Below are 22642 nucleotides of genomic sequence, written 5' to 3'. Positions count from 1 at the left end.
TACTCAAGCACACTAATATATGAATTACACAAGTTGTGCAATAATTATGGGAAATTATGCCCGATAGTCTACAAATCATCTTCTTCTCAATGGGATCTTTCACTTCCTGTTTCGCCCTGCAGCGACTTGCTAGATATATGCTTGTGAATGGTAAACATGCAGACGGAAGACAAGGCACAGATGTGCAGCAGTGCGGATGTAATGCATCCACCGGAATCTGGGTCACCCGCACTGCATACACTTTTATGTTACTTCTTGGTACTTTTTGGGTGGGGGGCCTCGTGGATCTGAATGAGGCACCTTCATGGGTGTATCACTCTCATGGAAGATTGTCTTAAAAAGCAATCCTGATGCTTTATACAATATTTCTTTGAGATTTCGTGGTGACGGTGATGATGATGATGATGATGATGATGATGATGATGATGATGATGATCTGATTGTAATTTAGATGCCTGTCTGTGCAATTAACAAACTGTCAACGAATAAACACAAAGGCTGCATCAAATATAGGTGTCATTTACTGATTCGTATTAATAGCATAAGTACAGCTATTAGTTAATTGAAGTGTCTACTCGAAAGTGTCAGTCAAAATAAAATTAAGTTGTGTGCGAGGAGCAGGTCAGTGTAGTCGATTCAGATGAATAAAAACAACATAAAGACTCACAAACATAAATAAGAACAAAATAACACAAACAAGGCAAAAAAATTGAAAAAAAGCTAAAATAATTACATCGCCGTAAAATCTGATGACGTCAAGCCTTCACCGGCAGTGTCATTCTTGAACACGCAGTCAGGTGTCGCGATTCTATCACGCCGCTGGCGACGCCCGCCCTGCTTCCCGCACGTATCTTCTTCGTCGAGCCACTTTATTTCATCTTTTATACTCGCGTCCAAGTGGAAACACATCGGGCATTGCTGACATCGCGTGAACTTCCCTCCGCCCATACAGGCGGATACGTAGCAGCTATGCTAGCGGGTAATTAAAGACCACCTCGGAGTTCTGCGGATGAAAATGAATTAGCCCCGGAAAAGTGGAGCCCGTGTGTACTGTGTGGATTGACGGTCGCGAGTGAGGTGAGCACCCACCACGCTGAAGCTGCAGTCGCCCCTCGTCGACGTCAAACCTTGGCATCGCTGGATTTATAATTCAGGTGAGAAGCGGCTGCGATGCTTGGCAACTTGTATGCGGACGCCCTACTCGATTTAACTGCAAACGGGCGTCATTTTATAGTTGGCCATGGAGGGTGCAGTTGTTGGCTCAGGAGTGTAATTCAAACGATACACCGAACAAACGACCGCAGTTGCACCTTGGAGCCAGTGTTGTCCCGAGGCGGAAGAATCATGCTTGATGATTATGTTTCATCTTTGATATCCTGTCTGGCTACTGTTCTCTTCCTCCACCCCCTGTGCAATGCAGTGCAGTGCAGTCAAGTCATGCTACACTCACGCACACTGACACTATCAGCATGACATGGTTCACGCAAATAACTGCCTGAATTGCACGGGTACATTAAAGGGAGACCTTGCAGTCTGCAAGGACAGCCGACCTGGATGGAGGCTGTGTGGATGCTGCTGCTGCAGACTCATCATGTATGTCTCCGTGGGGCGTGGTTGTTGTCAGTGGCAGACTTGAACCCCATACTTTGACTACATTTCTGACCTTAAAAGCATTTATTTAATATCCTTGATGACCATTTTAAGGTTTGTTAACTTGTATGGTCTTTGTCCTCTATTACTATCACATAGTCCTGCTAATTGTGTGTCAAAGTTGTCCGACTAGTATGGACAGGGTGCATACTAGTTATTGAGGTGGTATGGTGAAAGGATGAGGTTCTGGTGATGATCCGGGTTGAAGAATTCTGGACGAGTTGAAGTTTGTGGAGAATTTTCTGAGGGACCAAGAGTGGTGTGAGGAGTGAGATACGGGCGAAGACGATTGATATTGCATAGGTGGAAGTACACAGACTGGATTAAGTTATTTTCATGGGAGTGGAAAGATAGTGTGCTGTCAAGAACGACACCTAGACTTTTCACCTGATGGGAGGGAGAAACAGTCAAATTGTCAATAGTGCGAGAGAAACTGTTAGCTATGCTCAAAGTGGATTTGGTACTTCAGGAAAAGAACTGTACATAGTGCAAAGTACAAAAATATACAGTATAAAAGCATATTGGATATATGTACCGTAACAGTACTTACTCTACATAGGGTGGTTGTGCTATTAACAATATATGAGTTCAGTTGTTTTTTTTTTTTTTTTTTTATCATGATATGGTAACTGAACTTTGGCTTCATGCTTGACCCACATAAAATGGCATGGGCAAAACCTAGTAGTGTGAGGCCATCTTAACTTTCTCTGAAGCACGAATCAGCATCCCACATAGCCGAAATGCAGAATTAATCAACTATATTATTATTTCTTGGAATGTAAACACACAGCTGGATAAGAGAGACATTGTGTTTACGTTTAGGTTCACTTGTCATTTAGGTCACCAACATGCATCATTCTCCTGGAAGAGTACTTTGAGGCCTCATGGTCCACTTGCTTTGCACTTCGCTGTGTTACAGACTCAGTGGGATTGAAATAGTGTCTATGGAGTATCTCTGTAGCCGTGCGTGTCTGGGTGGATATGCTGTCGTGTGAGATCAGAATTTATCTAACATTCGCCTCAATGTTGAAAGGATGATTGTCGTAAGCGTGCAATGTATAAACAGGACTCAGTCCAGACACACACTGTCCCTAGTGATTCCATGACCCAAAGAAGTCTTTTCTCATACTGTACGTACTTGTTGTTTCTTTTGTATTATGTTGACATTTTGTTTAAATATTTGACACCATTTTAAAATTGTCTCAGCTCAATGGTAATTTTCCTAGATTACATCCGTGTTACTGTGGTTGTATCACTCGCTGATTTCATGTTTAAAAGATATGTGAGTGTGAATGTTTGTAGATGGCGGTTTGTGGAAATGTGCCCTGACATTGCCTGGTGACCTGTCCAGGTGAAGGTGTGATCACCTGACACCCCACAAAGGCAGTTTGAAAGAAAACGATCATTGTATCACGATATATCAAACATGTACTGTATCAATTTTTGACATATTGTGATCAGAATCAGAAAGCCTTTAATAGTCCCACAATGGGGAAATTTGCAGGTAGAGATAGACTATACTCCGTCCTAAGGAAAAATTCTGAAGAATTAGTGTGCATTTTGTAAATGAGACATGGTGATCTTGGTTCCATTGTGGTAATCCCACCCCCAACTCCCTCAAAAAGTACTTACATACTTTTGGTTTTCAGCAAAATGTATGTTGGCTTATGTGCATGATGTCTCATGATCCCTCCATTAAGATTAATGAAACAGTCACTAAGAGGTGATTGTGCTTAATGAAGAAGATTGGAAGAAAACCTCAAAAGTGATGTGAGGAAGGGAAGAAAAAAATATTCAGTTAAAAGCAAATAAATAAATAAAATCTCTCCATCCTGTAGTCTGTTGAATTTCAGCGCTCGGGTTTCCAGAGTTAGCAATAAAATAGTGATTACACATTGTGTTATACTGTCGTCAGTACAGTATTCTGGAGAAGAACTCGCATCAGTTTGTCAGGCAGACAAACAAGTGTATTTGAAGCTAACGGCTGCATTTTAGCCACTATTTACCTTGATTACTAAACATTTTTTGGGAGTGACTATGTTTCAAGGCCCTCTTCCATCATTTGTGGTAACTTAAACGCTGCGGTGTTGCTTCTGTGAACGTGAGATGTTTTTGTGGTGCGCCCATATAAACTTATCCTGATTGCCGAATAACATCCTTGAATCTCTTTTAACCTCAACATTATCAGCGTAAGCCTCTTCCTGTCATATAGGCATCACATGGCCCCAGGGGACTTTGAAAGAAACCATTGTTTTTGGGTTTTACTTTTTCCAACTTCAGGAAAAAAAGGAAAATTATACATTTCACGTTGGTCGGATGGGAATCTGCCCCTCCGTCCCTAATGTTGATAAAGCAGTGTAACCATCTGGCAGTTATTTCACAAGCATGCCCCTCTTTTTGGAGTCATTAGCAGTTTCCCAGGCACACACTTGGAAGTCACCTCTAATGAATCACTATAAGTACTTTTAATGAGGATTAGTGCACAGGGCAGCTTCTAGTGCTGGAGTAAATGTGTGTCGTGCCCTGATAATTCGGTGTAAAGGTTTCAAGAATGTGTGCTTGTCTTGTTGCTTGCTTGTGACTGAACGAGTTCTCTACATTTCTTTGAACAAGCGTGAGATCCCGGGTTGTCACCGATCGCTTCGATTGTCAAGGCAGCTTGTGGGGGTTGGAGAATGTAAGGCGACGGAGACACTTGAAGGTTTGTTTCTCTGCAGGCGTTTTCCTTGTATGTCTATTATTGATAGAAGCCATAACCTTGATCCTCGCTTCCTTCTCATACTGCTTGGCAAGGTTTGACCATGCCTGCAGCGTGCAAATGCTTCCTCGTTCTGCGCCATCGCTGAGTTTTTGCCTCTCTGTAGACATCAAATTGTAGGAGATGGCGCGATGCTTGAATGATTGTTTCTTAAATGCCCAATGTCTAGTCTCTGTCCCGTTTGTTTAAGACTCTTAAATTCAGTCCCAAACTGTTCCTACTCCTCATCCCCTGCTGCGAGAGCAAAAGATTTTGAGGGAGCATGGGTTTCCGCGGCAACTGCTGCAGCCATCTGTTTGTATTGTACTAATGTTTGGCAATGCCAGCATCGCTTAATGATGGCACTGCATGTGGCTGTAACTACTCACTTAGCTTTGTTTTTCTGTGAAGAAGAGATTGGACGGGTCCACTTTAATCTTGGCAAATGGACTGCTTACATAAACACCCAGCTTTTATTATTGCTTCTGACTCTTCAAACATACGCTTTCTTTGATTGTCCTGCAGGGTTTTTTGCATTCTTTTCTTAATGTGACTTTTATTTCAGACCAGCGTCTCCAACATTTGAGTCAGGGCATACATTGTACATAAGAAACCATCTCTCCTCGAATTACTCACATATGTACTTACAACACTGAGTACTGGAAACGTGGACCTGTTTAATTAAGCACAGAAATATGATGTCACACTGAATGGCAAGGAATGAGGTACACAAGGTTAATTACATCTTTGGCCAATGAGTACAAGAACATTTATTTGTTCAGCGCATTACTAAAAATTGATGGACTTGATACAGTGGATGAACAAAGATACATAATTTTTAGTGAATAAAATAAATGTAAAATTCCACACCATTCAAATGAATTTGGATAATTTTAGGACTCTAACGTGGTTGGGAATCATTGGTCGACACGTCGTCTTTGTAAGCAGGAGTGACTATAACGCGGTTGCTTCTAGTGGACAAGAGGAGCGATTGTCCTCCATCAGGAGAAAAAAAGAAAACAGTTTATCAGGAGCCAGTGTAAACCCTTTAGGACTGGGGTAATTCTTGATCTCTCTTTTGTGGTCAGAACCTGAGCTTTACAGTTCTGAAGGAATTGCAGCTGTTTGATGCTCTTTTGAGGGAGTTCAGTCAGATGACCTGTGACAATAATCAAGTCTACTGGAGATAAAATCATAAATACATTTCTCCTGGTCTGCTTGGGGGATGCGACCCTTCAGTCTGAATATGTTGCACAGATGGTAAAAGGCTGATTTAGTGATTGCTTTTATATGATTGCTCAAAATTAGGTCTGAGTCTGTTAGCCCCCCACCGAGATATCGGACTTCGTTTTCTTAAGACATCGATTGCAGAGGTTTTTTAACATCAGTCCGCTTATCTTTATTGCCTAAAGCATTTACCTCCATTTTGTTTTGGGCATGGTTCGATAAGGACATTTTGGTTCATTCGTTTGTTCATTTGCTATTTGAAAATATAAGTCGTTGAATTTACTGTATAATAACGTCATTTTTATCTTTCTTTTCCTCGAAAATAGATTCATCTTTTCTACATTCTCCTGCAGTTATAAAGACTCAACATGTGTCCACTGAGACTTGGTGTAATCCTTGTCAGCACCAGTAGAAGTAACGCCTGATTTTCATCTGCTCGTACACCACGCCTGCCTTCCTATGTCTTCCCCGATTGGTTGGATGTCCAATGTCATCTGCCACACTTTTTGTGGCCCCACCCCTTAAAAAGGGAAGGAAATTGGAGAAGTTATAGGTAATGGCTGACCCGGTCCAGGCCACCAACGAGGAGCTTAGGAGCAAAATGACGGACATCCAAATTGAACTGCAGCAGGAGCGTGGCAAGGTACGTAAACACATTAATGAGCAATGAAAAATTATGTCATCAATATTCTTTACTGGAAACCAGTCTAGTGTTATCTGCCTATTATCCAGATGGATGGATGTTTGAATTAGCTTTTGTTATACATTGCTCAGGCCATATCTGAAGAAGAAACTCATCATTGGACAAAAAAAATGCTCTCGCCACCAGAAGAAAAAAAAAACAAATTTGAATTGTTCTCTTGGACGCACAGATTAGAAACATAATTATTACGGAATTAGCAGTCGTGGAAATACATACAGAGATAATGCTGACAAAGCAAAATATATACATATTTATTTTTCTGATTACTGCTCATGCATTCAGAAGCTCAAGTCATTATTGCATTGTTATTGCTAAAGTTCGTGTTGTTGTTGTTCTTTTGCATCTCATTTTACAGCCACATATTGATTTACATTCGTCACTGTAACTTTCAACGTTTACTTCATGCTTGCACCAGGCACAAGAACAACGTTTGAGAGAGCCATTGTGTTCATTAGGGTTCTAGAACTCCCTGTTTTTCTGTTGAAATCCCATAAAAGCCCTGTCAAAAATCTTGCCTTAGCAATACAGAAACATACTGTTGAGGATGACAAGGATGTGTGTGTATAGGCAGTTGTTTCTTTTTTAATTTGATATTGTTTGAAATTAATAAGAATACTCAAGGTTTGATGGGGACTTCACAGCAAGATTTTGAAGTCGCAGCGGATAAATTGGGATTAAAATCTGTTGATGTGAGAGGGAATTCATCAAAATCAATTGTCTATACTCTTTTAATTCTGCTGTAGAACCAAAGATAGTGACTCAAAAGGTACAGTGATTACAATAAATTCTTGCCTTCTGACCTTTGTTGTTAGCACATCGGCTATGTCTTCATAATGTATATATGGAGAATTTGGATTACAGCAGTTCAACGATCGAAAGAATACCAGCAGGTCAACCTTTTAAATAGTAATAAATAAATAAATAAATAATGTTTTGAAGATGCCTAGGCCGGAGACCAAAAAGACCAGAAATGGGGTTAGTACATATCTTTTTCCGGCATTCCTGTTCATGACTGAGGTGACGAGTTAGTGTATCTGGAACGACAGCTAACAGACACTGCATTCTTCAGGTGTGTAAGCTGCGCGAGCGGCTCCAGGAGCAGCGTCAGGCTCGGGAGCTGGAGCAGCACAAGCATGCTGTGGCGCTCACTGACCTGCGTGCCAAACTCCACGAGGAGAAGCTCCGCGACACCGCAGCGGCACGTGAAGCTCTTGCACGGCAGCATGAAGTGGAGCTTGCGAGAATGATAAAGATCCGGGACACTGAAATACAGCGGCTCCAGGGATTGGTCCACGCCTTGAGAGACGGGGCCGCTGACAAGTTGAAAAATGCTCTTCTGGGAGAGGCTCGAGAAGAGGCCAGGAGAGCTTTCGATGGTGAGAGACTAAAGCTCCAACAAGAGGTATGTTTCAGAAACTACATGGCATCTAGTAATCCGCTTTGTTGACACGGAATGTTGCACTAAAAACAGGATTCCGTATGGAAAAGCCTGTTGCCAAGCTATTTTTTCATGGGTCGCCTTCCCAAAGACACTATGCATCTACCACGACAAAAGATCAGCGGAATTGACCTGCTGTTTACACGATTCTAAACCTTGAATTCACCTTTAGATCCAAGAACTAAAGGCAGCCAAGAAGCAGGCCGACGAGGCTCTGGCCAATGCGCTACAAGCCGATAAAGCCAAAGCAGCTGATCTGAGGACAACTTATCAGCAGCACCAAGATGAAGTGCACCGCATCAAACGTGACTGTGAGAGAGACATCCGACGACTGGTGAGAAAACAAAACATTGACAAATGCAACATTTGTTAGTTTAACGTGATATGTTGACATCAACAGACAAAGCTTTCTGCTTCTGATTCAGCTCATGGTTTATTGCACTGATGAAAGTTAGAGGTCAAATACTACTGTCTGCATTGCTGTGACTTTACCTCATTGTGTGGACTGTGTGGTGATATTTAGTACGAAAAGTTACTCCGTCTCATTAACCGCAAGGCTGCAGTAACCAAATTGTTTTGGGTAAAGAAGGCATGCTATGACAAAGTACATTTTGACTTCATATCTTTTTTTTTGTGTGATGGCATTTGATTCCTTTTTCTGGGGGGGTCTTTACAAATATAACAACAACAACAATAATAATAATAATAATAATAATAATAATAATAATAATAATAATAATAGACGAAGGCGGAAGTATACGCCGAAACATGTCAGGTATTTGAACACCTACAATACACTGTCTTTAAGTAAAAAATCTGCTTTAAATTAAATAATAATAATAATAATAATAATAATAATAATACAGTAAAGTCTCGTTATATCGATATTCAAGGGAGTCCGAAAAAATATCGATATAACCGGGACTATCGATATATCCGACCCTGTTTGCATGTAATTTTCTCCGTGCGTGCATAGAAATAGTATCGATATAACCGGGACTATCGATATATCCGATATCGATATAACGAGACTTTACTGTAATAATAATAATAATAATAATAATAATAATAATAATAATAATAATGAATTAAAGGGTGATTGTCATGTGTCAAGTCTGTGGGTTTGTGTTTTTGGTTTGTAAAAACTGTTTTTTTTTTCACCTTCAGTTCCTTCATGGTCCTTAACGAAATAATAATAAAATAAAATGGCAGTTCACGAACTCTTAATGATTTGTAAAAATCCAAAATTCTAACTGATAAAATTATCTCTTCTCTTTTCGTCCTCATGTTCTCTCGTAGATGGATGAGCTAAAGGCCAAGGACCGCGTGGTGTGCGCATTGGAGAGAGAGCTGGGGATGCAGGCTGGCTATACCCAGAAACTCCAGCTCCAGAAGGAAGCCCTGGACGAGCAACTGGTTCACGTAAGAGAGTCCGAAAGACACAACCATGGCAGCCCAAAGAGAGAAATTGTACCTGGGCTTGGAGACAACACAGATGTGCTCAACAACCAGGTATGTTTTTCAACCTAATTCATTCCATTCTATTATGCATCGATTCAGTATCCTGACGATATTTGAAATATAACGACAGTTATACATACAAACGCTTTCTGTCAAGTGTGAGTGACTAAAAAGCCTTCACAGTTCTCATCTTCCATTTCGTCACATCCTCCTTTCCATAAACCTTCACCTGCCATGTCTGCATGCACGTCTTCCCCTTGTTCAGTTTTTGTACTCCTCCTCCTCCCCTCTCCCTCCTGCTTCCCAGGAAACGGAGGAGCGTGACACCAGGAGGTTCCAGTTGAAGATCGCAGAGCTACACTCCGTCATTAGGAAGCTGGAGGACAGAAATGCGCTGCTTGCTGATGAGAGGAATGAACTTGTGAGGATAATGCATTCACATTGAGACAATAATAATTATATACACGGGCACTGACTGACACAGACAGCGCCCATTGACTCATTCACTGCCATTCCCCAATTTATTCTGAAATTGAAAAGCATGACGTGGAGCGCCATTCCCAAATTTGTTCGGGTTTTAGTTTTTCTTGCGGGTGTTTTCTTGCGATAAAGCGCTAGCCAGACCTCTGGCAATGTTTTTCCCTTCCATGAGGGGCAACATTTTCCTTTTGTCCATGTTAGTGCTTCGTTACTGCTTCAGCTGTTGTTAAAGCGCTATATAAATCACTATCTATGTATTGTATTTTATACAGCCGCCCCATTTCAAGCTCAGATAACTGCAGACCCATACTATTTAGGAATTAACTCTTTTTTTTCTGATGAGAGTCTCGGTTTCTTTCGCTAAATATTAACTAACTCGCTAAACTTAAACTAAATATTCTGTGGGTCCTGCAATTTGAGTGAAAATGACAAAAACCCTGGCAATGGAGTGGACAAACTGTATTTGCACATCGTCTGGCAGTGAATGAGTTAAAGGGCAAACAAAATCAACGGAAGATGATTGGGAGTAAAGTATGTTGTTTTCTACAAGTTGTGTTTGGAAGGAGCAACAATGGAGACGACAGACACACAATGAGTGTGTGTTCCATTTCTGTTCACGTTCCAGTTAAAACGAGTTCGAGAGGCAGAGAGCCAGATGAAGCCCATGTTTGAAAAGAACAAGCGCATGTCCAAGAAGAACGATGACCTCCAGCAAACATTACAGCGAATGGAGGAGAAACTTAAAAACCTGAGTCGTGAGAACGCTGAGATGGTGAGAATCAAATTTGCTGTGTCTCATTAAAAAGATTAAGATGTTCATGCTGCTCAACTGATCCTTACCTTGATTCAGCCTGCAATAGGCAATTGTTTGGTCATTTATGCTCATAAAAGACCTCTAGTGGACATTTTGGCGGAAAATAAACAGAAAAAATTGGTAAGCTTTCATTTTGCCGTTCACTCTTAGAAAGAACATGTTTCTCGTGGGCCCTCACACACCCACCAAACCCATCAAAACCAACTGAAGCGGCCCAGTTCCCTGACAGATTTAAGCCACGCCCACGAGGAGCAGGAAGTCGAGTTTCTCAAGCTCCAAATTGCAGAACAACGCAGCATCATTGATGAACTCACACAGGTGAGTTTTTTTACACATGGTTTAATAACCTGAACATACAACAACATGAAACATAATTTTTCGATTGTGATGGTTTAAAATCGAAATAGTCTTAACGCTACGAAACATTGCTAGCCCATTTTTCACAACCATTTTATTGGGTATTCATTTAATATATACAGTAAAGTCTCGTTATATCGATATTCAAGGGAGTCCGAAAAAATATCGATATAACCGGGACTATCGATATATCCGACCCTGTTTGCATGTAACTTTCTCCGTGCGTGCATAGAAATAGTATCGATATAACCGGGACTATCGATATATCCGATATCGATATAACGAGACTTTACTGTACTACGTATTAACAATTGATTAATTCAGGTCAAGTTGAGATAACCATACACTGATGAAGAGCATTCACCTGTCTACTTGACATCTTTCGATTGTTCAATCCAGCATAACTCTTCACAGGAAAGTATAACATTTTCATCAAGTACTCATCATGACTTTTTTTAGATAGTCATGGACAAGAACCTGCACATCTGCAAACAATATGAATAATGAATAATGAAATTAAGTGAGATGTTCGTGTTTGTGTTTAGGAACGTGAGCGATTGGTGATGGGCAAAAAGGCGAGGCGAAAACCTCTCAAACTAACCAAAGTAAGTACATGGGCAGGAATGGGTCACGCCCTTGCGCCATTTACGCATTTTGACAGCCACTGGCACAACTTTGCAACTCCACTGCGCCAGCACCAGCACAACTTTATTACGATTAGTGCATATTGCTACATGATCTACGCCACAAATGACATACTTCTGTTAAAATAGCTAAAGAAACATATTTAGTTAAACATTCAGTAAAAACTGTTTGTTTTCCTTCAGAGGTTTTAACTTTCGTCGTCTGCCATCTTGCCTTACCGATATCGAGCCATAATCACCTTGCATTTGTTTCGATTCATTCCAAAGTCTTGGCAGAGGATATTTCTGGCTTTTCCGTCATCTGCCGGAACCTGCCAAAAGAGCTAATCGAATATTCATTCACCCATGGTGCATTTCAGTATTTACATCGAATATGGCAGATGGTTGCAGTATCAGAACAGGAGTAAAACTCTTAAAACATTTAGTGGATAATGGGAATGATTTCAGAGCTGTTGCAGCACATTGGAAATCTTCAAAACAAAGAAATTTGTGTAAGTAGACACTAGTAAGAAATATGAATAACTTATTTTAATTAAGAAGCGTCTTTCAAAATATTGTGCTATGTTCTCTTTGTCTCCTCTGTAATCCCGTAGAATATCAAAATTGCACAGAATTGATTGTGTATATTAGAAAAATAGATTTTACTCAAATAATGGTTTTTCATTTGCAATTTAGAAATACAGTTTATTATGCTCCAATGAATGTATTTTGTTTTATTTCAATCAGTTTTTTATACTTCAACAATCTAGTTCAATCGGGCCCATCCATTTTAGTATTTGGCCCCCTTTTCAGACACAAAGGGCCCAACCGGCCCCCTTTTTCAATTTCCCAGAGGCATCCCTGCTTGGGTGTTACTTAAGTAAGCACCTCATCTCATCTGTGCCTGGATGATTATCTGAGTACTGCTGCGTGCATCTGAGTTTGCTTAATTGGGCTCAAGAGACATGAAGACAGTTGTCATGTTAAAGAACAATGACTGAACCATGAAGTTTAAACAGCGAGAAGAAAATCATACATTGATCTTTTATGTATTTGATATATGTTTCTTGTCTTTTTTGTTAATGAATGAATGTTATGGGCTTAATTTATGTTGATGCGGATGGTCAAGGAAATTTTGAGATGAGTGTTTAATGAGGTGAAGTAATTCTTCCCATCGTGTCCGACATGTTGATGCAAATCCATCAGGGATGTTGCTAGGAGGAGGAGTTAAAAGTCGGCACATAGGCTTTCCCACACCCCACACCTCAAAATCATTATGTTCTGGTAAAGGGTGCCGCCACTTAGCTCTTGGATTTTCTGGGATCAGAGACATGTTTTGTCTGGTGTGTTAGGACCTTTCGCGTCAAATGGCAACATGACGGAGTACTTTCTTCTCATCCTCTACTTCTCTGCCTTTATTTGTCTGTGTGCACTGGTTTGCCTTTACTTCTCCGGTTGCCAGGAGATGACTTATAAACACGATGGTAAGGATTCTATGGGCTTAACAAAACAGCATAAATAAACAAATATGCACAATTATTTAATAAGCCGGCAAGAGTAGAAAGGCATTATTTGGGGTATTATTTTAGTGAATTTTATCTCTTTCTTCTCCGTAGAGGCATGTTGTGGAGACATATTTTGGATTTGATGAGGAATCCGTCGAGTCTGAAACTTCCTCTCTGACCTCCTTCAACACAGACCTCACTGACCGTACACCTGCCACTCCAGAGGAGGAGTTGGAGGAGGTAAGGAACTGGCTAAATTTCTCGTTATTACAAGAAATGAAGCTCGACCACAGAGCTTTCTGTAACAGGGAAATACAGAGAGGTCTGTTTGCCATTTAAGTCAAAGTCAATGCTCTCATTTAATAGTGTATCTCTCGTGAGGAGTCGGAGCTTCGTTTTCGTCAGCTCACCAGAGAATACCAGGCTCTCCAGCGGGCCTACGCGCTCCTTCAAGAGCAGACTGGAGGCTCTCTCGATGCTGAGAGGGAAACCAGGGTGTGTACTGTCAATTATTTATGTGGAATATGTTATTGTAGTAAGCTTCTGTAATATGATGCACAGTTTGAACATACACACGGCACATGTATACAGGAAAATAACAACTGTGCTAAGTAATGATTCAATTATTGCATATACAGTAAAGTCTCGTTATATCGATATTGGATATATCGATAGTCCCGGTTATATCAATACTATTTCTATGCACGCATGGAGAAAATTACATGCAAACGGGGTCGGATATATCGATAGTCCCGGTTATATCGATATTTTTTCGGACTCCCTTGAATATCGATATAACGAGACTTTACTGTAAGTTAAATAAACGGACTTGAGTAAATGTTAAAAATACTGTAATAATACTTCAAATGGATTGTAGCATAATTCTAATTGAAATATACTTTGAGCTCAAACTTTCCTTTCCCTTTTTATTGGGACCTTTCAACCTCTAGACGCGCGAGCAGCTGCAGGCAGAGCTCAGCGGCTGTCAGGCCAAAATCGTGGACCTGGAGAAGGCTCTGGTGGAGCGAGGGCAGGTAACAAAGACAAGAGATGGCGAACGCAGCTCTCGGGTTCTCCTCTCATTGGCCCTCCTGCATGTTTGTCTGGCCGCTGTGCTCCTGGGCTGGCGCTATGCTGACCAGGTCTGCCGCAGGTTCCTTTGATGTCACTTTCTGCATGTGCAAAATCACAACTCGGCACCTGCATGCTATCCACTGTCCTCCCTGGTCTGGGTTCTCTTTTGTAACTGGGAAAATTATGGGTCATATTTTGGGAGCGCCCTTAAACAAAGTATTTCTTCTTAACCTAAAGAGAAGATTTTTTTACATTTTTATTTGTTGTTTTAATACATGTATGTGCAAACTTCAAGCCTGGTACTTCATATATTGTATGTTGGATCAATGTCAAAATAAATGACTAATTCACTTAAAGGACAACCGACATCACTTTTTTGTTTCCTAGCTGACATCATAAAAACGTTTTATAGCATCTAAAATACCCAAAATACGCAGGATGATATTTTTAGTTAAATGCAAAACACCAATAAAAATGACTTTAAGTGTCTAACAACTTCAATTTGAAACCGGGAGTGGCCAGTTTCAGAAGGTCCCGCCCCCTTGTCACGCCAAGACGTCTTGCCTTGCTCGAGAATCAAAACAATGGCTTCAGATTCGGAGAAAATGCTTTCTTGTTATTCATCCAGTTATGAATATGATTCAAATAGTTCTGAAGAAGAAAGCATACATGTTTGCAATCGATTAAAGAATTTATTTCGTGTCATTTTGAGGCATCTGGAGAGAAATGTAGCACCCACAAGATGATGACAAAGCTCCGTGGAAAGGGGCCTATTTTTCTCCTTGGCATTTTTGTCAGCGAATATCAAATAGTTGTTCGGTGTAACACCCAACGATTCACCATCGCGTTATTTATGTGTTTTCCTTCTAATTTTGCCATCAACACGAAGTTTTCAGACCAAACAAAGTGCCGCAAAATGCATTGAGGTGATGAAAGGACTGCGACAGTATGTCCTTTCTCTGTCAGGGGTGTTCCTTCCGTGACGTGACGTCAGGACTCGTCACCAACTCAAAAACAAGACTTCCGGAATATTCAGCGCGAGTCTTAAAACGTAAAATATAGCTATATGCAGTGGAATCTTTGTTAAATACGCTCAGTAGAAGTCATTTAAAGCGATTTTACAAATTATGGACACAACATGTCCGGAGGCATCGGTTGTCCTTTAAAGTTGCTGATTTTAGTGTGTACCTTTCATTTTGAATGAAATTCACTAAGAACTTTACAACAGTATTTTTTGGGGGTAATTATGCAATATTGGTAAAACTCATCTCTTCTGTTGAAGCTCTTTCCTGTTGCTGTATGCTTGGATGATCCAGTTCTTTGTTATAATTTTATGCTTTGCTGAATTTCTCCTCTGATTGGCTTCAGTCACTGTAAATGTCTTTGTGTCGCTTTATCATGCATGCTTTCCCTTGTTAGCTCAGTTGAGGACATCCTTTCCTCGGATCAATAAACTTTTGTTCCTGCCACTCTTTTCTTTTTTTCTTTGTGTCTGTGGTGACTTCTTTGCATGTGGAATCACGGTTGGAATCTGGTCGTTTTTTTTTCTGATTACTGTTCATGTTATCACTTCCGCCTCTTCCTCTGTGTCCCATTTGTCATGTTCTGTGGTTGCTGTGGCAGGACTCAAAGTGGGTGGAAGAGAAGCAGCATTTGCTTCGGGCAAACCAGGAACTTCATGAAAAGGTAGTTTACATGCTGCAGTGGTAAATTCGTTTACTGGCCTCAAACTTATACACCCCACAAGGTAATCACAAACTGTTTAGATGAGTTAGATCCAAAACTACTTTCATAATTAGCCTTGCCAAAGTGTTGTCGTTTTACAAAGTATTTTAACAGTACCTTAACCCATTCACTGCCATCCCCAAATTTATTCTGGAATTGAAAATATGACGTGGAGCGCCATTCCCGAATTTCTTCAGGTTTTGGTTTTTGTTGTTGGGGTGCTGATATTGCGCTAGTAGGACCTCTGGCAATGATTTTCCCTTCCACGAGGGGGTAGCATTTCCCTTTTTTTCCATGTTAGCGCTTTGTCACAGCTTCAGCTGTTGTTAAAGCGCTATATAAACCAATATGTATGTCAATGTTTGAAATAACGTCTGCCCGGAGGCCTGTGGTGTACAACTTTGACGTCGGGCGTACAACTTTCAAAACGTCTCGACCCGGGTGGCCGACAACAGCCGCCCTCATTTCAATCTCATATAACTCCAACAACTCAAACAATTTAAGAATTAACTCTTTTTTTCCTGATGAAAGAAGAGACTCTACAGTTTCTTACGCTGCATTGAATATTGATGTAGTCCTAAAACTATATATTCTATGCGTCCTGAAATTTGAGTGAAAATGACAAAAACCCTGGCACTGGAGTGGACAGATTTTTGCACATCATCTGAAAGTCACCCAAAGAAGTCTTTTTAATATTTTGCGGCACCCATGTTCCACCCATCCATTCATCTGTTCACCCACCAATCCATTTGATAAAATTTGACCTCATCCGTTTTAAGGGTAAACTGGCATTCATTGTATGCGTATACAGCTGTCTATTAGATTATTAGATACAAATACCATTCGGTCAGTGTGGTAGATGTTTGTAAAAATGCGGTGGCACACTATGTTGTACAACTCCAACTTGTAAATGTTGAAATTATGACTATCCCACCGGTGTAGAACAGTCTAACATCATAAATGAAATATCATTTAGTTTGAATTTGACACTAGGTAGTGCTTTGAGAACGTGACAAAATGCTGACCACATACAGTCTTCATGACCTACTCTTGTGTGTAGATGTGTGCACTGCAGCAGGCAGAGTCACGACTGCAGGCTGAAGTTCAGGATGCTCGGGACCAAAACGAGCTGCTGGAATTCCGGGTGCTGGAACTGGAAGTAAGAGAGTGTACCATCGTCAAACTGTCACCAGGAGGCGACAACAATCTCAGCCCCAAACTCTTCCATGCTTACATACAGTGACTCACCTAATTTTGATGTACTGTACAGGAAATAGTTCACACTTTGAAAGCCATGTTTTGTCCGAGCATACCCTTGTGTCCCTTTGTTTTGCATGGAAGTTTGGTGAACTCCTCTGCACCGTTCTGGAATGTTCAATAAATGAATGTTTTTAAAGACTGAAAATAATTTTACTTGAATAAATGTTTAGTTTTATAAGTTTACCATGCAAGCATTGTCATTGTTCATTTTATTTCCTCCTGTTTGTGCATGACTGTCCTGCATTTTCTTTTACATGTTCCATGAAGCAGAGGTTACTTTATCACATCAATGATCCCATGGAGGCTCGGCATATTAGATACATTCAGAGTAAAATTGCTTGTTATCAGCATTTGCTTGTTTGTTGAGTGTGCATCTTTTTATGTTCCAGGTCTCTTCCACTGAAGGCAGAGAGGCAACTGTCATTGTCACTTTTGAGTTTCAGCATGCGTTCACTGTACATGCTCCTTGTCCGTTTGATGTGTTTATTTATCCCACCTCACTCATTTAACCGCTTTGAATCATGTTTCCCTATCGTAAGTCAACCCGTATTTCAGCCTGCATACTGTATCTACTTTAAATGTACACCTACAGGTCCAGATTTTTTTTCACTTGATCACCTTTGACAACAATACTTCCATCAATAATGCATTGTTAGGACGCAAGTCTTAACCTCAGGTGTGCATCTGTAGGAAAGAGAGCGAAGGTCTCCGGCCCTCAATCTTCACATGTCTGCATTTCCTGAGAACAGTAGCAGTGCCCTGCAGGCCTACTGCCGCCAAGAGGGAGTCAAGGTAAGCCCCCGCCCGCCATTTAAGCATCCATTAAAACCTATGAACACCCTAAATCAGGGGTGTCAAAGTCATTTTTTGGGCCAGATTGTAGTTCCAGTTTCCTCTCTAGGGCCGTTCTGAATTTGGAAAAGCCATTAGGCGGTTTCATTCACTCCTCATGTTACATATAGAACGCACAACAAATGGATAAATGACTTGTTTTCAAATTTGAAGTAATACATAATGACTTCACAATTAGATTTGCTTTCACGGGCCGAACATAATGATGTGGCAGGCCAGATTTGGCCCCTGGGCCTTGACTTTGACACCTGTGCCCTAAATTATAATGTCTGGTTTTAATCTGCTAAGGATGTAATCATTCCTGAACTAATGAAGAAACTGGATATCCTTGGCGATAACGGGGTTCGTATGAGCATTTCTGTTGATTGAAATGTGTTCCAGCACTTAACCTTTTGTGCATGAGTCATCCTTATCTGGGTTTGCAGAATCTCAGAAATGAAGAGCAGGTTGCAGTGATTCAGGCCGGCACAGTTATATCGCTGTGTGAAAAGGTGAGACCTTGGAATTCTGCCAATATAGCGTATGTACAGTTCATCCATACAGCAACCATCAAATGAAAATACATGCCTTTATTAACATCCTTGCTTTCCAGTGGTTAAAACAGGTGGACAACACAGAGGCCGCTCTGACGCAGAAAATGATTGACTTGGAAAATGACAAGGTGAAATATTGCATAATTATTGCACTGAATAGTGAGTATAATGATTACACAAATATAATGAATGCATTACCAAGACTTTTAGATGTTACGATGCTGAACCAACTTTTGAGGCAACTACTCAGTTTAAGATTTAATGCATGGCTTTTTGAATTGAACAACATTTTAAAAGTTTCCACGATGGTTAATAAGCGAACTTGGAGAAACTCTTTCACTTAATTGTATTGAGTACTACAATGTTGTAATGCATGGATTTTCATGCGGGTGTTGCCCAGTTCTTGATAGTAGCAGTGATTGAATAAATTGATATATGCTGTATGCGTTTATTGCTACTCTCCCATCCAAAAGTATGAAAATGGTGAGGCAAATTGCTTTTGATTTGATATCATTTTAGACACAACTTTGTGTTGCTTGCACTGTATTTATTGATATTTGCAGTGTTGTTTTGTGACATATTCTAAACTAAATCAAGCAAACTGTCAATCAATCAGTGGCATTCTACCACAGGAGCTGTTTAGCAAGCAGAAATGTTTCCTTGAGGAAGAGTTGGACTACAGGAAGCAGACCTTGGACCAAGCATACATGGTACGGAGCAAGACCAGAAAATGAACACTAGCCCATCTTGCATTTTGACTATTGTGGCAGATTAAAATTCACATTTCCCCCCTTTTTTAATTATTCTTTTTTTATAAATACATCAAGGCAATAATAGTTTATTGAGATCAAGAATCTGGGGTGCATCATTTTCATTTCAGCATGAGACATTTGAAAGCAACACTTTCCATGAAGGATCAATTTGTCGCATTGTCTCGGGATACTGCATCTTTTACCACTGAATTCAATATAATTATAATGTCACATCATTCGCTGAATTGTATGTTCTCTTGTAGCCGGTTGTTATCCTTGTTAAGAAAGTAAGCCAAAAGTGAGTGTATTAAAATGTACACATTGTACATGTTCAATTCAAACAGTCACACTGGTCAACTGCAAGCTTGTGTGACACTTAAAGTAATTTTGAGGCTGATTGTTTTTATTTTTTGCCTTTTTCCCCCCCTCCAGCATTCCAAAGTATTCCTAAATATATGACTATACGTATTATATTATTCTTATTATATCATTTTCTAGAGAAAATATGAGGGCATCTGAAGAATCAGCCCCCCCACCCTCCCAAAAAATCCAGAAAATTGATTTTAAAAAGGTTAACATATCTTGACCGGTGTAATTAATGCCCTTCCATCTGTCATTTAATGGTATGAAGTGTATTCTACCAGGGATCGTGTTTTGCAAATGCTGTAGTGCCTAACTACAAACTGGAATGTGAACCATTGTAGTTTTCCACTGCCAAGTCTGGCAGTCAAGAAGACCTGTCGGAGAATGTTAGTCTGGTGTTGTTAAGAGTTACCAAATGAGGGTCTAGCATAACTAAGTGGATGGCTGTTTCCCATATCTGCCATGATCACATTGGTGTGTTTGTGTGCCTCATATTGATTTCTTGTGCACGCCTTTGTGTTTTTTTTCCATCTGCATGGGCATTCCGTTATGTATCCGTGTTTGTGTTGGTGGTGTATGTGGCTGCCTGTGCAGAGGATCGAGGAACTGGAGGCCACGCTGTATAACGCTCTGCAGCAGGAGCAGCCGTCATGCCAGGCAGTGGCCGAGTCGCTGACAGACAGGCAGAGGGAGGAGCTGAGGCTTGCTGTGGACAAGCTACGGCGTCAGATTCTCCGGCAGAGTCGGCAGTATGACAGTCAGATCTTACAGGAGCGTATGGAGCTCCTCCTGCAGGCCCAACAGGTAAGGCTGAAAACAAACTCCGGTGAGGTGACAGTTCTCCCTCAACCTGTCCCATGTGACCTTTCAGACCACCAAATCTCTGATGCTTTGAAAAGATGCAGTATCCCTATGTGTACACTACCTGTAAATGTGTTCACAGTGTAACAGAATGACTGCGTCTGTGGGTGTGAGCGTGTCACTTCCATTGTGGTGAATCCCCCTTCCGGTGTTGTCCTACTCCTCCAGCATCCGTTCACTTGACGACGCACGGCATAATTTCACAATGTTCCTCATGAAAACCCAACCGCACTTTAAATGTTCATCACTATCAGGCACCCTTCAATCACAAAACACAATCATTACATGCTAATGGTCTTTACTTACTAATCTGTTGCATTTTGACTAACTGACGAAACCTTAGAAAAGGGAATCGAGCCTTCATGGAAGAAGCATTAACTCGAGGACGGGGGGCTTTTTGAGCCAGTCGATGAACATGCTTCTAATAAAACATGGAAATGTTAAATTTCATATTTGATGAGCCACATCAGATCGAATGTGTATTCTTTAAGGCTTGCATGGCTATCCAATAATATTGTTAATATGATGCATACTACGTCAGTATTACATCATTTTCGAGAATGTGAGTTTATATTTTTTTCATGTGAGTTTACTTGCATATTTTCCAAATTAAAAGAGATTCATAATTATTGAGACTCTAAATTCTCTAAAAATGTTAGATCAATTTCTGGTCAGTGCTGACATTTTGGCTGTCTAACGGCATGTGTTTTTGCCATGCAGAGAATTAGAGAACTGGAGGACAGGATCGACTTCCAAAAGAGGCAAATAAAGGAAATAGAAGAAAAGGTACTTATGTAATAGTGAGGCGCAATGTATTTTCTCAAAAAAGTACCATTTGCTTGACTTTACTGACTGACGACTGCTTTTCTTCTCTCTTTTTCATGACATGCTAACTTGATCCCCATATGTTCTTTTAGTTTTTGTTCCTCTTTTTGTTCTTCTCTTTAGCCTTTATTCTTTGGCCTTAATGCAAATGGCTGTGGAAGCACATCAGGTACTGTACACATTGAGCGTTGTATTACCTTTCCCCCGTAGCCTATTAATGAAATCACAAATCTCTTGTTCTATTTTCAGGTGTTACGTTTCTGCAGAGGCAAGCAAGGACAAAACAACGCATAATTGCATTTTTATACATTTCATGAAAACCCAAATGGCCTTTTTGATAAATTTACGTTTTGCAGAAGAAAGCACCTACTAACACGTGAAACAAATAACTACATATATACATGAGACGAAAGGTTTGTTTACGAGTGACTACGAAATGACTGCTGTGCTGATATTTGGACCTGGAATAGATGCACACAACTTGAATTTATGGAGAAACACATTGAATCAAGTGCACTACAGAAGTGAAAAGAGCCACAGTAGGAGAAGATTAAAGTGCATAGAGGGAGAGGCGGGCAAGTTAAGGATTCTGCCAAAGTATCACCTTTGGTGTTTCTAGGGAAACTGCAGTGGAGCACATGTTTACAAATCTGCTCAGATGATCTTACTGGCTTGTATCTACGTGGAGAAGAGGAAAATTAGTCAGTGCAATGCAGCAAACAAGGTTACTACACATCACTTGCAAAACATCATTGTTGTCATATTTTTATTGAATATTTATGTGACTTTTCACGACTGACTGCAGTTTGGGATGATTGGTGAAAAACATGATTAGCACTAAAGAGGAGTTGCAGTAACTTGAGCTCGTGATCCACTCCACCTTGCTCCCAAGCTGTTAAGAATGTCAATAATAGATGACCGCAATGAATATTAGAAAATGCACAACTGTCTTCATTTTGTGAATAGAATACGTTTTCTGGTGCATACAGATCATTTATAGCATTGTTTGCTCTTTTAGAGGGAGAAGTCACCAGGGAAACACAAACCAAAAGATGGTCACATGACCCTGTAAGAGGTTGGGAGAAGTGGAAACAGTCCTGTTACCATGGATATTGCTGGATGCAACTGGACTCCTGTACATTGTTGAGTGTGTGAGAGAGTTAGGGTCTCGAAGGGGATTCCCAAGTTCGACCATTCAGTCAAACAGGAACTTGAGTAACAGGTAAGCAAGGACACGCTGATGTGAGACTCTCACCCATTTTTGGTATTTCGTCCTGTTACATCCTCCCGTGTAACTATTGTGTCAGTTTAATTCAGGATAATAAGCAATTTGCTGCTTTTTACTAATGGTAATGAGAAAGACTTAGAAGTTGGATGACTTTTTCCCTGTATTGTGGTGGTT

The 22642-nt window shown here is 40.5% G+C and overlaps 1 protein-coding gene across 5 annotated transcripts; it reads left to right on the top strand.

Moving 5' to 3' along the window:
• Positions 1-786: 786 nt before the first annotated feature.
• Positions 787-21625, top strand: jakmip1 (janus kinase and microtubule interacting protein 1). 5 transcript variants are annotated; one of them, XM_088987526.1, is made up of 23 exons: positions 787-1154; positions 5968-6257; positions 7387-7719; positions 7928-8089; positions 9055-9267; positions 9482-9637; positions 10322-10468; positions 10661-10828; positions 11413-11472; positions 13107-13235; positions 13362-13490; positions 13946-14029; positions 15693-15755; positions 16855-16953; positions 17745-17846; positions 18195-18248; positions 18332-18397; positions 18499-18567; positions 19072-19149; positions 20149-20358; positions 21136-21201; positions 21333-21409; positions 21490-21625. In XM_088987526.1, exons 2-22 carry the CDS (start codon positions 6171-6173, stop codon positions 21381-21383), a joined length of 2526 nt encoding a protein of 841 aa, XP_088843652.1. In that variant the 5' UTR covers positions 787-1154; positions 5968-6170; the 3' UTR covers positions 21384-21409; positions 21490-21625. The 5 variants fall into 5 exon arrangements, with proteins under 5 accessions (XP_088843652.1, XP_088843659.1, XP_088843633.1 ...); XM_088987533.1 differs by having other exon boundaries at positions 5941-6257; positions 9524-9637; XM_088987507.1 differs by having other exon boundaries at positions 5941-6257.
• Positions 21626-22642: the final 1017 nt, after the last annotated feature.

Source organism: Hippocampus bargibanti, linkage group LG02 (genome assembly GCF_051943395.1).
Source record: "Hippocampus bargibanti isolate YZ-2025 linkage group LG02, ASM5194339v1, whole genome shotgun sequence".
Classification (NCBI taxonomy): Eukaryota; Metazoa; Chordata; class Actinopteri; order Syngnathiformes; family Syngnathidae; genus Hippocampus; species Hippocampus bargibanti.
This window is presented reverse-complemented; position numbering and strand designations above follow the sequence as displayed.

Coding starts and splice junctions, on each gene's coding strand:
- jakmip1 (XM_088987543.1), top strand. CDS start 6,171: ATGGCTGACCCGGTCCAGGCCACCAACGAGGAGCTTAGGAGCAAAATG. Junction 18,398..18,498: donor TTATATCGCTGTGTGAAAAG/GTGAGACCTTGG, acceptor CTTGCTTTCCAG/TGGTTAAAACAGGTGGACAA. Junction 19,150..20,148: donor CCTTGGACCAAGCATACATG/GTACGGAGCAAG, acceptor CTGCCTGTGCAG/AGGATCGAGGAACTGGAGGC.